At 45.4% G+C, this 15,769-nt stretch overlaps 1 protein-coding gene across 1 annotated transcript in view; it reads left to right on the forward strand.

Moving 5' to 3' along the window:
- The first annotated feature begins 3,195 nt into the window (after positions 1-3,195).
- Positions 3,196-15,769, forward strand: part of LOC121870890 — a 46,014-nt gene continuing 33,440 nt past the window's right edge. Inside the window, exon 1 of the mRNA XM_042372863.1 lies at positions 3,196-3,288. Coding sequence (XP_042228797.1) covers positions 3,196-3,288 — 93 coding nt within the window. The remainder of the gene's footprint in view (positions 3,289-15,769) is intronic.

The following is a 15,769-nucleotide window of genomic DNA, read 5'->3' on the forward strand; positions in this document are numbered from 1 at the left end:
GTGTGTGTGTGTGTGTGTGTGTGTGTGTGTGTGTCCTACATATATATACCTACATACAATACAGTCTTACGTACAAAGCGCCTGACAATGAGGTCACGTGGACTTCAAGTGTGCCATGGATGTATGTATGTATGTATGTATGTATGTATGTATGTATGTATGTATGTATGTATGTATGTATGTATGTATGTATGTCACTTCTACCCATCGCCATACGTGTTTCATACAGGATACAGTCTTGGTATCTGACTAGAATAGAGAAGTCGTGATTGGGGGTCAACGTTGTTTAATCGGTATTTGAGTGGCTGAGTGACCGAGTGGCTGAGTGACCGAGTGGTTGAGTGACCGAGTGACTGAGTGACCGAGTGAGTGATTGACCGAGTGACTGGATTACCGAGTGACTGGATTACCGAGTCAATCAGTTTATGGAATTTTGGAGAGAGGGTAAAAATCGCAGTTAGAGCATCTGTTTTACTTATTTCACAGGTGTAACAAGAAGCACCTGTCTACTGAGCTCTCACCTGTTTTAATGAACGACAGGTGTGTTATGTCTGTGTTTTTTTTTTGTGTATATTGTCCCGGCGTTTGAATGGTGTTTTATTTTCATTGTTTTTGTTTTTTATTCCCTTGATCACATTTTATACTTGTCTAGTCAACGTGGTACAGGTGTGTGTGTGTGTGTGTGTGTGTGTGTTGGGAAGGATGGAGGGAGGTGGGGCGGCAGCGAGAGAGGCCGGCAGGGAATTACCGCCTGCTTAAACCTTAAAAGGCCCTAGGATGCCTTTCAACGTCCACCCGCGTCCAAACTCAAGGAATCTATCTCCACTTATCTATACACCTCTCTCACTTTCCTCACACTGTACTGTAAAGCGCTCCACCTCTCTATATACCATGCACTATATCTCCATCCATCGAGACACACCATAGAACCATTCCTAAGAACATAGCAGCAAAGTTCGTGGTTGGTTTTGTTGAGATAAACTTGAGGTCAGAACTGGATGTGGATTTTCTTTCAAGTTACCCCTTTAAAGTGAAGTATTTGTGTGTTTTTGTTCGTTTTCTGTGAAGGAAATGGTGTCAACGTGAGAGTCGGCCAGAACAATGCTTAATAGGGGTTGAGTCGCTGACGGCACAAACCAGATCAAGCCGGATGTAGTCGAACTAGGTCAGGCTAGGCCATCTAAGCTCAGCCTATTCTTAGCTAGACCATGGCTAGATCATCCGAGCGTCAACTATCCCAATTCATCCCAGAACGAACCAACCGAGACGAGACTGTTTAGCGGTTTAGCCCCAAGACCAACCAACCAGCCAACACTGATTTCCTCCTCCTTATCAAACTATCCCAACCTATCCTCACCGCGTCCCCAACCTGTCCTACCCTAATTTACCCATAGGTCGTATCAGCCCATCTAACCTAACCCACCAAGTTATCCAAAGTAGTGGCACAGTATAATAATGGTTGCCCCTCGTGTAACGAGGATGGCCGGCCCAAGGGCCACCTAGGCGTGAATTTGTTAAAGAAGCTGTCGCCAACACAACAACCACACCCTAAGTTAACGAACTGCATGACCCAGTGTCAAGGAATAGTCCGAGAAGACCGGACAACTCGCCAACTGCACTGGCCAACCATTACCCCTGGATGTAAATGGATTTGCGGATCACAAATCGATTTACATCCAGGTTCCCAATTACTGCTGGGTAGACAGAGGCAAATGGCGTAAAGAAACTTGTCAAAATAGGTTTGATTCAGTCACATACAATATAACAAAATACCACCGCCAAAATACCACTACCTAAAATACCCCCTAAACAAAATTAAAACACTTGTGGTTTATTTTTAATAGGTGTGTGTGTGTGTAGGTGTAGGTGTGTGTGTGTGTATGTGTGTGTAGTGTGTGTGTGTGTGTGTGTGTAGGTGTGTGTGTGTGAGTGTGTAGGTGTGTTGTGAGGTGACAAGTGTTGGTGTCTCACTCACACAGTAATATACCTTTTCGGTTATAAAAGTTTAGAACACAGATAAATGACAGTTTATAGTAAATAACTGATGTTTATAGAAAAAAATAAAGAGTTAATAGAAAAGATAATCAAAGTTTATGATAACCAAAGAAAATATATTGTAAAAAGACGGAAAGTTTGCGGTAAAGTAGTCAAAGTTTCCGGAAAAAAATATATATGAATATTTTCACGCGAAGCATTTCATTGATATGGTATCTACGAACTTTTTAAATAAAATTAAATATTTTTTTGCTAATATAAATTTTTCCGTAAGACTGTTGGTTATAAAGCATGGTTTCCCACCTCCCGGGCGTGTGGTCAGTGTGGTCAGCTGAGGTTAACTTGGGTCATGTCATCTCTACAATGTTTGATACACGTGATATGTTATCGAGTCTACTGACGTCATTCTCTTCATTATTATGTATATTTTCCTTCTCTATTGTTTCTCCTATCACTTTCTCCTGCCTGTATTTATATTTCCTCCCCCCTAATGCTTCTATATATCTCTCTGTCTATCTGTCTGTAATCTTTTGTTTCTTCCTCCTACCCCCTATATGGATCAGTGTCTACCTTTTCTTGGTAAACAGTGAGAGGAAGGAGGAGCGGAAGTGGTAGGTGTTGCCGGAGTTGTAGGCGTCGTCCATCTGCCGTTGATGATCCAGCTCCTGTTTGCTGTTCTCGTGGTGATGCATATAGTTCGCCCTCTTATCAGGACGGAGGTACATGGTGCCCTGCAGAAGGTCGGAGTTAAGGTTGGGGTGGGAGAGGTAGGAGTCGGTGATGGAGTTGCTGGTGTAGGTATGGTTGAGGTTCTGCACGCTCAGAGAGTCGCGCCGCCCTCCCCTCCTGCCATCGTATACGTTCTCCACCGTGGACTTATTGGACGCCTCGTCCACCATGATGCTGATGGAGGGCAGGACGGAGCTGGAGACGCTCTTGTTGCGAGTCAGCTGACCTCGAGGGGCCTTGTAGAGGCCCTCGTGTGAGCTGCCCTGGTCCCTAGCATTTCTTCTCCAGTAGGCCCCCATGAGGGGCGGGGAGGGGGCGTTGCCCGGATCGGTGGGCATGTTGACGAGCACTGAGCACACCGTGTGTCACTCACATGCTGCCCGAGGCCATATTTGACACACACACACACTTGGACGGTCACGCACGAGGCGACACTATCGACGGAGGGCACCTATATCACAGTAAGTGGACATGATCGTCCTCACTGGGCACGGGACGGAAGGTGGACAGGAGCTTCTAACACCCGCCAAGCGCTCCCAGGAGGCAGGTGAGCTCAAAACACATGTACACACTTGCACCACCAACCATGGCCGCTGCTCTGTCTCAATAAGGACTGACAACGTTTAACAATAAAATAAGTTGACGTGAAGGAGGCGGTGGTGGCGGCTGACACACACAAGGCACTGAGGGAGGCACCTGGTCACACTGGCGGGCGGGCGGGGGGCCGGGCCGCCCAGCACTGCCTAGGCTGCACCACCAATCCTATTAGCGATATTAAAGTGGACGGGCGGGGGAGGAGTGAGTGCGTGCGTTAGTGCGTGTGATGCGTGCGTGCGTATGTGCCAGGGAGTGAGGGGAGCGAGGAGGCCGGTGGTGGCACACATAACGCAGGGCACACCCATGGGGAAGCCCCTCAAGGCTGACACAGCCCAACACCTCTTATGGCACCGCACCTCACCTGCCTCTCTACCTCACCTGGGCCTCCACCTCACCTGAGCCTCCACCTCACCTGGGCCTCCACCTCACCTGGGCCTCCACCTCACCTGGGCCTCCACCTCACCTGGGCCTCAGCCTTACTCTTACTGTGTCCCCACTCGTCATTATTCTTGTTTATCTTAATATTACTTCTTCTCCACCACAACCTCCTTCACCCCCACCGACCTCCTTCACAACCTCCTTCACCCCCACCGACCTCCTTCACCCCCACCCTCCTCACCCCCACCGACCTCCATCACCCCACCGATCTCCATCATCATCACCCCCACCAGCCTCCTTCACCCCACCAACCTCCTCACCCCCACCACCTCCTCCACCCCCCACCACCCCAACCTCCCACCCACCAACCTCCATCACCCCCACCAGCCTCCATCACCCCCACCAACCTCCATCACCCCCACCAACCTCCATCACCCCCCAACCCCCATCACCCCATCACCCCCCCCCACCCCCTCACCCCACCAACCTCCATCCCCCACCAACCTCCTTCACCCTCACCAACCCCACCCCCCACCAACCCCACCAACCTCCATCACCCCCCACCAGCCTCCATCACCCCACCAACCTCCTTCCCCCACCAACCTCCATCACCCCCACCGACCTCCAGCACCCCACCAACCTCATCACCCCATCAACCACCACCCTCCATCACCATCCCCCACCAACCTCCATCACCCCACCAACCTCCATCACCTCCATCACCCCCCACCACCTCCACCAACATCACCCCCACCAACCCATCACACCAACCTCCATCCCCCACCAACCTCCATCACCCTCACCAGCCTCTCAACCCATCACCCCCACCAACCTCCATCACCCCACCAACCTCCATCACCCCACCAGCCTCCCTCACCCCCACCAACCTCCATCACCCCCCACCAACCCCACCAACCTCCACACCCCCACCAACCTCACCATCCACCCACCAACCTCACCAACCTCCTCCCCACCAACCTCCATCACCCCCCAACCTCCTTCACCCCCGACCAACCTCCATCACCCCAACCTCCATCACCCAACCCCATCCCCACCCATCCATCACCCCATCCGCCTCCATCACCCCCACCACCTCCATCACCCACCAACCTCCATCACCCCCATCACCCCAGCCTCCATCACCCCCACCAACCTCCATCACCCCCCACCAACCTCCATCACCCTCACCAACCTCCATCACCCTCACCAACCTCCATCACCCCCACCAACCTCCATCACCCCCACCAACCTCCATCACCCCACCAACCTCCATCCACCCCCCATCAACCTCCATCACCCCCCCTCCATCACCCCCACCACCCCCCTACCCCCCCACCCCACACCTCCATCCACCCCCCACCCCCACCACCTCCATCACCCCCAACACCACCTCCATCACCAACATACTAATTTATATAATAACTCCAGTAATTAAATAGATCTTTATCTCGGTCAATTTAACTAATTATTTGGTGTTTTTTTTTCAACAAACGTCACAGGAGAAATGTTCTTTAAATTATCAACTTCTATCACAAGACTCGTGAATTTTTATTATTTCTAAATCGAATTTGTGTTAAAATTGTGTAACTAACATTTAAAACAAGTTAAAGCATCCTATCCTAACCTAACCTAACCTAACCTAACCTAACCTAACCTAACCTAACCTAACCTATAATATTATCTTAGTTATGTCAGGTAGAGGAGGCTGGGTTTAGTTGCTTAGTTAGGTTTATCCGTTTGATTGAGTTTTACCTGATTTAATTAGTCGTACCTGTACTGAGGAGTGCACGACACCTGAGCCGCCATGATGGATGTGGACCACGATACTAATCTACAATATTACCCGAATAATTATTACAGGGTTACAGCGGCATGTAGGCCTACCGTGCAGATGTACCCGCAGACAGGTGTAGTGTGTGCAGATGTCATACAGAAGCTGTCTTGTCCTACACGCAGTCAGATGAAAACACTGTGGGTAGGCCTATACAATCAGATGGCAACACTGTGAGTAGGCCTATACAGTCAGATGGCAACACTGTGAGTAGGCCTATACAGTCAGATGGCAACACTGTGAGTAGGCCTATACAGTCAGATGGCAACACTTTGGGTAGGCCTATACAGTCAGATGGCAGCACCACTTTGGGTAGCCTTATACAGTCAGACGGCAACACTGTGTAGGCCTATACAGTGAGATGGCAACACTTTGGGTAGGCTTACAGTCAGATGGCAACACTGCGGGTAGGCCTATACAGTCAGATGGCAACACTGTGGGTAGTCCTACACTGTCAGATGGCAACACTTTGAGTAGGCCTACAGTCAAATGGCAACACTTTGAGTAGGCCTACAGTCAAATGGCAACACTTTGAGTAGGCCTACAGTCAAATGGCAACACTTTGAGTAGGCCTACATGGTAAGATGGCCTACTATTTTCTTGGTAATGCTGATTAATTTAAGTTTATTACCACACAAAATAATAATAATAGTAATAGTAGTAGTAGTAGTAGTAGTAGTAGTAGTAGTAGTAGTAGTAGTAGTAGTAGTAGTAGTAACCCGCGGAGTACCGAGCAAATAATACCCAACGGACGACCTAACAATTAAAGGGACGCGGACTATCTCTCTCTTCATCAGCACCAAAATGAACGCCAGTAACGTGCTCCAGCGGCTGGTCGTTAACGCCACAATATTACCTTAATAACGCCACAACAACGCCCCCCCCCCTCCCCGCCCCCCACCATCGTTTACATACTATTAAAAGACTAAGTAATGTAAATACAGATGTAACGAGAGATAAGATAGGAGAAAATACGTGTGTGTGTGTAACGATGATGGTGACGATGATAGTGACGATGATGATGACGATGACGATGGGTGACACGAGTATAGGGCTTCAAAGTCTCTCCTCACTCCCCCCCCCTCCCCCCTCACTGGCCCAGATGGTTCGCTAAGCAGGTCAAGACTCGCACCAGCTGGAGTGATGACCGCCTCCACAGATGGCATATGACAACCACCTTATTCTTCCCTTTAAATGTGACAAAAACAATAAATCTTGTGTATTATTGATTATTGTTTGAGGGGAGGGGGGAGGAGGGGGGTAGGAGGGGGGAGGAGGAGGGGGATGAGGGGAGGGGATAGGGGGGGCAGCTCCGACAGGGTTAAATAAGAGAATCTCGTCAACACAACAAAAGACATCAATGGGTAATGACGAGTAAGATGACGTCACAAGATGAGCCAAGACGTCATACATGAATAAGCTCCTGGTTGGCTGATTCTAACGACTGACTGACCAATGGCAACACTTTCTTACCATCGTTCCTCCTCTAAATAATAACAAAAGAAGTGTAGATTACGTCATTCTCTAACAACCAGAACAGAAAGTAAATATTCTTAACAAAAAACAAGCAAAACCAAACAAAAACAAACAAAACCAAACAATTAACGGTGTTTTAAGCCTGTGAAGTGGGTCAACAAATGGTCTGCCACTCAATTTTTTTTAAGGTAACCACGAGAGAGAGAGAGAGAGAGAGAGAGAGAGAGAGAGAGAGAGAGAGAGAGAGAGAGAGAACAACTCAAATCACATTTCCCCCAGACAAACTTTCTTCCACTTAAGGACAGCTGAGTTTGATAACTTTCCCTCGAATTAGTTTTAAAGTTTTGTTAAATATAGATTATATAACTTCATCTCTACCTTAACCTAACCCCTCTAACACTAACCAAACCTCCTCTACCTTAACCTAACCTCATCTTACATAACCTAACCAAATCTAACCTAACCCAACCTAACACTAACCTAACCTACCGCTAACCAAACCAAACCAAATCTAATCTAACCTAACCTAACCTAACCTAACCTAACCTAATCCACCTTGAGCTTCTAATCTTATTCAAACTTCAATGACTAATATATCACCACTTCAAATATTTACCTACAATACCTTGATTTAAACTTTAATTAACCTACAAATTACAATTTCTATCCTGGTGGGAGTTTAACCCATATAGAAACTGATAAAACACATTGATAAAACTAAATAATGGTTTAATGTATACAAAAAAAAAATCATTACTAATATGTCTAACTCACAACTGAACTCGTGTGTGTGTGTGTGTGTGTGTGTGTGTGTGTGTGTGTGTGTGTGTGTGTGTGTGTGTGAGTACATTTATCAACACAAACAGTCATGTCCCCCCCCCTCCCCTCCCACACCTGTTCTGTTATTCCACCTGACATTTCGTCGTCGCAGGTATAAACACACCTGATTAATACTTCAGGTGTGTTGAAGCCCCAAAATGTCACTTGTGTGTGTACATTTATAACGCTCACACCTGTCTGTACGTGTCCCCTTAACTGACAGCAATTCCGTTTATATGTGAGGCCGTTAACAGGAATCCCGTTTAAAATGCATAACCCCGTTAACTCCTATTCCCGAGTTAAGTTAACAGGAAAACCGTGTTCATTGTAAGTGGTGGTTAATTACTTCCTCACCTGCCCTTACCTGGGTAACATCAATCCTCTTCCCCTTCCTTCCTCTTTCTTCCCCTTCTTCTTTCCCCTTCACCTCTCTCTCTTCTCTATTTTCCCTTCCTATTCTTACCTTCTTCCTTTCTCACCTCTTCCTCATTTTCTCCTTACCTTCCTTTCTTTCTCACCTCTTCCCCTCTTCCTTCTCCACCTCTTCCCCTTCTCCATTCCCACTTCCTTACCACAAGACATCGACATTATCTCTTCCTCCTCTTCATTCCCCCTTTCCTTCCTTCTTTCTATCCCTTTACACTTCCCTCTATCCCCTCTTAACTCTTTCCCCTCAGGAACTAACTAACCTCCCCTCTCTCCTTAGAGCTGGCACGCCTTCCCCTCAGACAGTGATAGATGGATACTATTCTCTCTCTCTCCCCTCAGAATTACCCTCCCTCTCCCCTCAGGAACTAGGCCTAAGTCGGCGGGTCAGCTCCTCCAGTGGTGAGGGATGAATTAATTATCAAGGAACATTCCCTCCCTCCCTTCCTCTCTCCTCCCTCCCTCTCTCCCTCCCTCCCTCTCTCCCTCCCTCCCTCCTTCAAATCCATGTCCTGTCCCCTCCCATCTCCTCCAGCCGACCTCACACCGCCGAGAGCACTTTTAAAAGGTCCTCACCCCACCCTCACCCCACCCTTCCCCTCACCCCACCCTCACCCCCCATCAACCCCCCCCATCAAACTCATCCGCACCGATTTATATTTTTAACCAAATATTAAATCGGTTAAGGACATTATCTATCACACAAAATCGGATCATAAGAAATACGATTAAATACATCATTAGTTTTTGTTGTAATCGGTAAATACATCATTAGTTTTTGTTGTAATCGGTAAATACATCATTAGTTTTTGTTGTAATCGGTAAATACATCATTAGTTTTTGTTGTAATCGGTTATTAAACTCGGTCCGATAAATCATAGAATCTTAAGTGTTTTTATTTTATCGGATCCTGTGAAACCGATAGTCTTTTGTTTTTTGTTGTGGTTTTGGATCGCGTCACCCACACCACTACGGCCGCCCTGTTCAGTCACTTATATAATGAAGACGTACAAGAGACACCTCTAGCACTCTCTTTCTCTATCTCTCGCTCTCTTTCTCCCTTCCCTCTTTCTCCTTCTTTTTCTTCTCCTCTCCGTCTTCGTTTTCTATCTCCATTCCTTCTCTCTCCTTCACTTCTTTCCTTTTCTCTATCGCCCCCTTACGCCTCCTATCGTTCTCTCCTTCCTTATAACCTCCCCTCCTTCTTCATCTCTCTCCCTCTTCTCTCTCTCTTTCTCCCGTTAAAGTAACTACACAACCCCTAAAACCCCGTTAAAGTAACTACACAACCCCTTAAACCCCGTTAAAGTAACTACATCCCTAAAACATAATGCATCAGGAAATTCAACAAAATTGCCAGGTAAATTAACATAAACTGCCAGGTTTAATTAAAATAAACTGCCAAGTTAAATAACAAACTGCTAGGTAAACTACAATAAACTGCCAGGTAAATTAACAAGCTGCTTGATAAATTAATACAAACTAACAGGTAAACTTAAGTAAACGACCTGGTAAATTAACACAAACGACCAGGTAAATCATCAAACATAAAATAATTACATAAATAAAAACACCGACACTCACAAAGTCATTCAGCTGTTGAGAATATTTCCACCAAAGTTCTCCAAGTTCTCTCCCCCCCAAAAAATTGAGAGAAGTTGAGAGAAAGAGAGAGCGAGAGAAATAAAATAAAAGAAACTTTCCATTAATTAACTTTACAGGTGTGTCGGGCAGGTGTCAGAACAGGTGAGGTCTTTTACGTCTGTGTACAGTATTTAGCTCATGACTTCAGTGTTACGATCTTGAAGGTTAGGCTAGGTTAGGTTAGGTTAGGTTAGGTTAGGTTAGGTTAGGTTAGGTTAGGTTAGGTTAGGTTAGGATAAGTTGGTTAGGTTAGGTTAAGTTAGGTCAAGATTTTCACAGGTTTAACTCCGACACAGTTTATCAGAGTTTGCTTCCACTTTGCACAATTGGTTGACAGTTCTTTAAACTTCGTTGTGTTCTTCGTTAACCCTCGCTGTGCTCGTTGACGGTCTGTAGTCTTCGTTAGAACTGATAAGAGCAAACAAACCATCTGATTGGCCTAATCGATTTATGATTGGCTAACGACGCTCCATGGGCGGTGACTCAGCAGGGAGGGGGAGGAATGGAAAGATAAAACGAATGAGAAAAGGAAGAGAGAGATATGATGATGAAGGAGAGACATAGGAGGGATATGATGCGTGTGTAAGACTCAGATTCTCTTTCACCCTGCCCCTGGTTCAGACACACCTCCACCATCCACCCAGTTTAACGGTGCTACCCTCTCTAATGTTGCCTACTTTCTGTATCTCGGCTCCCACCTGTCCACCACCGCGGACATCGATGAAGAGATTCAACATCGGATCAGATGTGCATCTCAAACCTTTGGCAGACTCCGTACCCATGTGTTCAGCTGTAGGGAGCTGAAATTATCTACAAAGCTGCTCGTATATCAAGCAGTGGCCCTCCCCACCCTGCTGTATGGCAGCGACACATGGGCCCCATACAGAGGGCACCTCGCGGCACTTAAAAACTTTCACCAACGTAATCGACGCTCCATTTTGGGGTGGCTCTTTTTCTGTCCAACTGTTAGATAAGGTGGAATCAAAGGCATTTCGTCTTATTAACTCTCCTCCTTTAGTTGATAATTTTTCTTCCCTTTCTCTTCGCAGCAACGTTGCTTCACTCTCTCTCTCTTTTACAGGTACTTTAACGGGCAATGTTCGGTGGATTTGGCATCCTGTGTACGCCGGCAAGGCCGTGGGCTTGTTACACACGTCTTGCCAGCGGTGCCCACCGTTTCTGTGTGGATGTCAGTCACACTAGAATGACCCGTTATAGTACATCCTTCTTTCCTCACACAGCCAAACCGTGGAATGCTCTGCCTTCTTCTGTGTTTCCATATTCATACAATGTCTCACTTTAAAAGCTGGTTTTCCGGCATCTTCGTGGTGGGTTATTCCCGTAAAAAAAAATAGAAGAAAAAAATTCTCCGAGTTCGCTGGGAAGACAAGAGAACAAATGCCAGTATTCTCGCTGACACCAACTGTAGGAGCATCACGGCTACCATCATCCATGAACAACTACACTGGACTGGCCATGTTACCCGCATGGGCGACAGTAGACTGCCAAAGCAGCTACTTTACAGTCACCTAACGAATGGTAAACGTAACGCCGGCGGGCAACTCAAAAGGTATAAGGATAGTCTTAAGACAAACCTGAAAAGGTGCCAAATCGACCCCCTCACCTGGGAGACGATTACTCTACATCGTAACGCTTGGAGGAGCATCACATTAGAAGGCGTCAATACTTTCGAGTTAGCCCGACAGCATACCGAGGCAGACAAGCGCCAGCACCAGAAAGACGCTGCCGCCGCCCCTCCCACACTAGATGAAGTCCTCCACACGTTTAACATCTGTGGACGGCCCTGCCGGTCCCGTATCGGCCTCTCGAGTCATCTCAGAACTCACCAACGAAAATGACATCTTTAATAACTCATATCGTTCTATCATAACTGGATGATCGTCATTACTTGACTCCGAGTGACAGCAAAGTAATAGTACAGTAGTAGTGTTTGTGTGTAGTAGAGTGTGTAGTGATAAGTAGAGCAAGTGGGAGGGATGAGCGCGAATGTTCAGCTTTATAGGAACACAAGTTAACACAGACAGGTAACTCCACACTCAACGGTACGGTATATTCCTCGTGTTTGGGGAGTGAAGTGTGCCATTCGTCTTCTGTACGTCTCTTTCTTTGTCCGTCTGTCTGTCTGTCTATATTTATAATACAAAAACACTGTCTACACTTTAAATGTTTTCTAAATTACTGCAGTTACGAACGTGCGCCCGTGTCTAATGCTAACAAAGGACTGGGGAGCTTATTCGTAGGCTGTATTCACTCTCTCTCTCAATCTCTCTCTCACTCTATCTCGTTCTCTGTCTCTCTCTCTCTCAACAGCCTTAAGAAGAGGTGCGGAACATACTCAAGCGTTTCACATTACCTCGCCGAAGCCACGTACACTGTCCTCCTGTCTTTCATTTCTCAGTTGAAACCTTATAACATTTTTTCCACAATAGTTGAATATAAATGTTAGATCTAGTGTAGTGTGGTGTGGTGTAGTGTGGTGTGGTGTAGTGTAGTGTAGTGTAGTGTGGTGTGGTGTGGTGTGGTGTGGTGTAGTGTAGTGTAGTGTGGTGTGGTGTGGTGTGGTGTGGTGTAGTGTATATCTATCAGCCATTATAATATACTGAGACAGGATATACGACCTAACTTAGTTGTTTGTTGAGTTAATAATCTGTAAGTGAAACACAGTCAAGACTTAAAAGAAGAATTATGCGAAAAGTCACTCCAGAAATTAATTAACTCAGGTGCAAGTGATTACCTGTGGATATACCTGAATCATTTCCACTGAGCGCGTTAGTACAGTCAAAAATGATACCTTTAGTCGTGAAATACGGACCACCTGAGGATTAACCCACCCCGCCCCAGCTTATTTAAACTTATGATTAACTTCTCTAACATAACCTAACCTCACCTCAGAGACAGACAGACCTAACCTACACCCCCCTCCCAAAGTCACTAATCAAACAAAACCCGAGTCAGAGCTCCGAACCAGGAAATAATCACGACTAAGCACAGTGCCACAACCCAAGTGCCAGTCCTCCCAGGTAGAAAAATGTGTTTTAATTAAAGCCGAGGACAGGTGACACATATATTTGTCCTGTCAACACACACGTCCAGGAGGGAGGGGAGGAGGGGGGAAGGGGGAGGGGGGGAAGGGAGGGGAGGGAGGGAAGGGGGAGGGTGGGGAGGGAGGGAAGAGGGTGGGATGAGCAGCATTACTTTATGCTGGGCCATGAGAGTGAAGCTACAGCAGGAGAGGATATGAAGTGGAAGGAGGAGGATAGAGGGAGAAGGAGGATAGATGGAAGGAGAGAAAAGGAGAAGTGAGAGAGAGGGAAGTGAGAGAGAGAGAGGGTGAGATGGATTGATAACAACGCAAAACCAAATATTACACAATCAATGACGCCATCACTCACCACAAGCGACAATCTTCAATTCAATTAAAAGTAATAATAATAATAATAATAATAATAATAATAAAAGCATCCATCCCCAACTACCTTCAGACTAATTAATGAAAGCAATTACCTTCCCCACGTTATCAAAGGTAATAATAACTACACACACACAACAATTTACTCCTTTAAGTGATATAAAACATTAAATATCAACATTCATATACCCTAACTACCGAACAGCCCCGTTAAGGTTAATTATGTTATCAAGAGTAATAGTTAATCTTTAGTATGACTTAAAAAAAACAGGATTAAAACACGTACAGTAGTTAAAACAACTATCTGTACATACTTTGTGGGGAACAATATGAGACCATGGACGATAAATTTTGGTATATGAGAGCTGTCACTAGTCACACGTAAAATTTCGGAGCATATCGACCCCCACCTGCACAGATAGTTGTTTTAGCTTACTGTACATAAACCAATGCTAGTTAGTCTTTGGCTTATCTTTGTAACTGGTGTAGTAAAGCTAACAACAGGGGGAGGAGAGAGAGTGTGTGTGTGTGTGTGTGTGTGTGTGTGTGTGTGTGTGTGTGTGTGTATGTGTGTGTGTGTGTGTGTGTGTGGAGGATTTCTCTATATCATCGTTGTTCATCTGATATCTGGTTTCCCTGTTTACACTTCCTATGCTGAGTACTTTATATTTGTCCACATTAAATTTCATCTGCCATTTTTTCAGACCATGCGAAAAATTTGTTTAGATCTTCCTGTAGTTTTGCGGAGTCCTCGTCAGATTTAATTACGCGGCCTATTTTAGTGTCATCAGCAAATTTATTTATGTTGCTGTCTCCGCCAATATGTAAGTCGTTAATGTATATGAATAAATAGTAATGGTCCAAGTACTGAGCCTTGGGGTACTCCACTAGTGACGTTACCCCAATTGGATTTAGTGCCACTGACTCATTTTTCCTGTCCACTAACCACGCCCTAAGCCAGTTTAGAATATATCAACCAATTCCATGAACCTCTACTTTAGTGATTAGTCTTTCGTGGAGACCCTGTCGAAGGCTTTGAGGTAAACCAAGTCATAACAGGGGCTCTCTTCCTTGTCTTCCTCCCTCCCTTCCTCGTCTTCCTCCCCGCCTTCCTCCCTTCATCTTCTTCCCTTCCTCGTCTTCCTCCCTCCCTTCCATTCTTTGTCTTCTTTGTTAACGCGCGCGCATGTGTGTGTGTATATATGCGTACCTGCGCGTGCGTCATAGCCTCCCCCCCCCTCCCAGTCAGCTGATCAATGATGGTGAATAAATCATAAGTTTTCTTGAATGGTGAGCGACGTGTCCCGACGTGTTGCAGATGTTTGTGTTTACGTTTCACTCCGCCACGACGAGGACGACGAAGATAGAAGGACGGAGAGAGAAGGACGGAGAGGGGACGATGAAGAGAGAAGGACGGAGAGAGAAGGACGGAGAGAGAAGGACGGAGAGAGAGAAGGTTGACTTGGAGAGGGGATGATGAAGAGAGAAGGACGGAGAAGAGTAGATGATTTGAGAGAGAAGGACGAGAGAGAAGGATCAAGAGAGAATATGGGAGAGGAAGATTTTGAGAGAGAGAAGGACGATGAAGAGAGATGACGAAGAGAGAAATTGAGAGAGATTGATGAAGAGAGGACAATATATGTAAATAATAATAATAATATAATAATAATAATATACAATAATAATAATAATAATAATAATTAATCATATGTACTAATGAGTTAATTTTCTCTGTAGGGAAGCACTATTACCTTTCTATTATCTACCATTATTCATTGCCTTCATTTATTCACACCATTCATCACCACATTCAACACACTTACCATCACCATTATCTACTGTCACCATTATCTACCATTACCTACCATCACCATTACATACCATTACCATTATCTACCATTACCATTATCTACGGTCACCATTATCTACTGTCACCATTACCCTACCATTACCATTACCTACCATTATCTACCATTACCATTATCTACTGCCACCATTATCTACCATTACCCACCATCACCATTATCTACGATCACCATTATCTACCATTACCTACCATCACCATTATCTACTGTCACCATTATATATTTACTATCACCATTATCTACCATTAGCTACCATCATCATCATCTACTGTCACCATTATCTACCATTATCTACTGTCACCATTATCTACTATTACCTACCATCACCATTACCATTCTACTATTATCATTATCTACCACATTATCATTCAATTACGTTTTATTATTCCATCAAATGCATTATTTATTCATTTATTACTCACTATTCATTTATTATCTACCATTATCTACTGTCACCATTATCTACTGTCACCATTATCTACTGTCACCATTATCTACTGCCACCATTATATATTTACTATCACCATTATCTACCATTACCTACCATCACCATTATCTACTGTCACCATTATCTACCAT

Source organism: Homarus americanus, unplaced genomic scaffold, assembly GCF_018991925.1.
Source record: "Homarus americanus isolate GMGI-L3 unplaced genomic scaffold, GMGI_Hamer_2.0 scaffold52512, whole genome shotgun sequence".
Lineage (NCBI taxonomy): Eukaryota > Metazoa > Arthropoda > Malacostraca > Decapoda > Nephropidae > Homarus > Homarus americanus.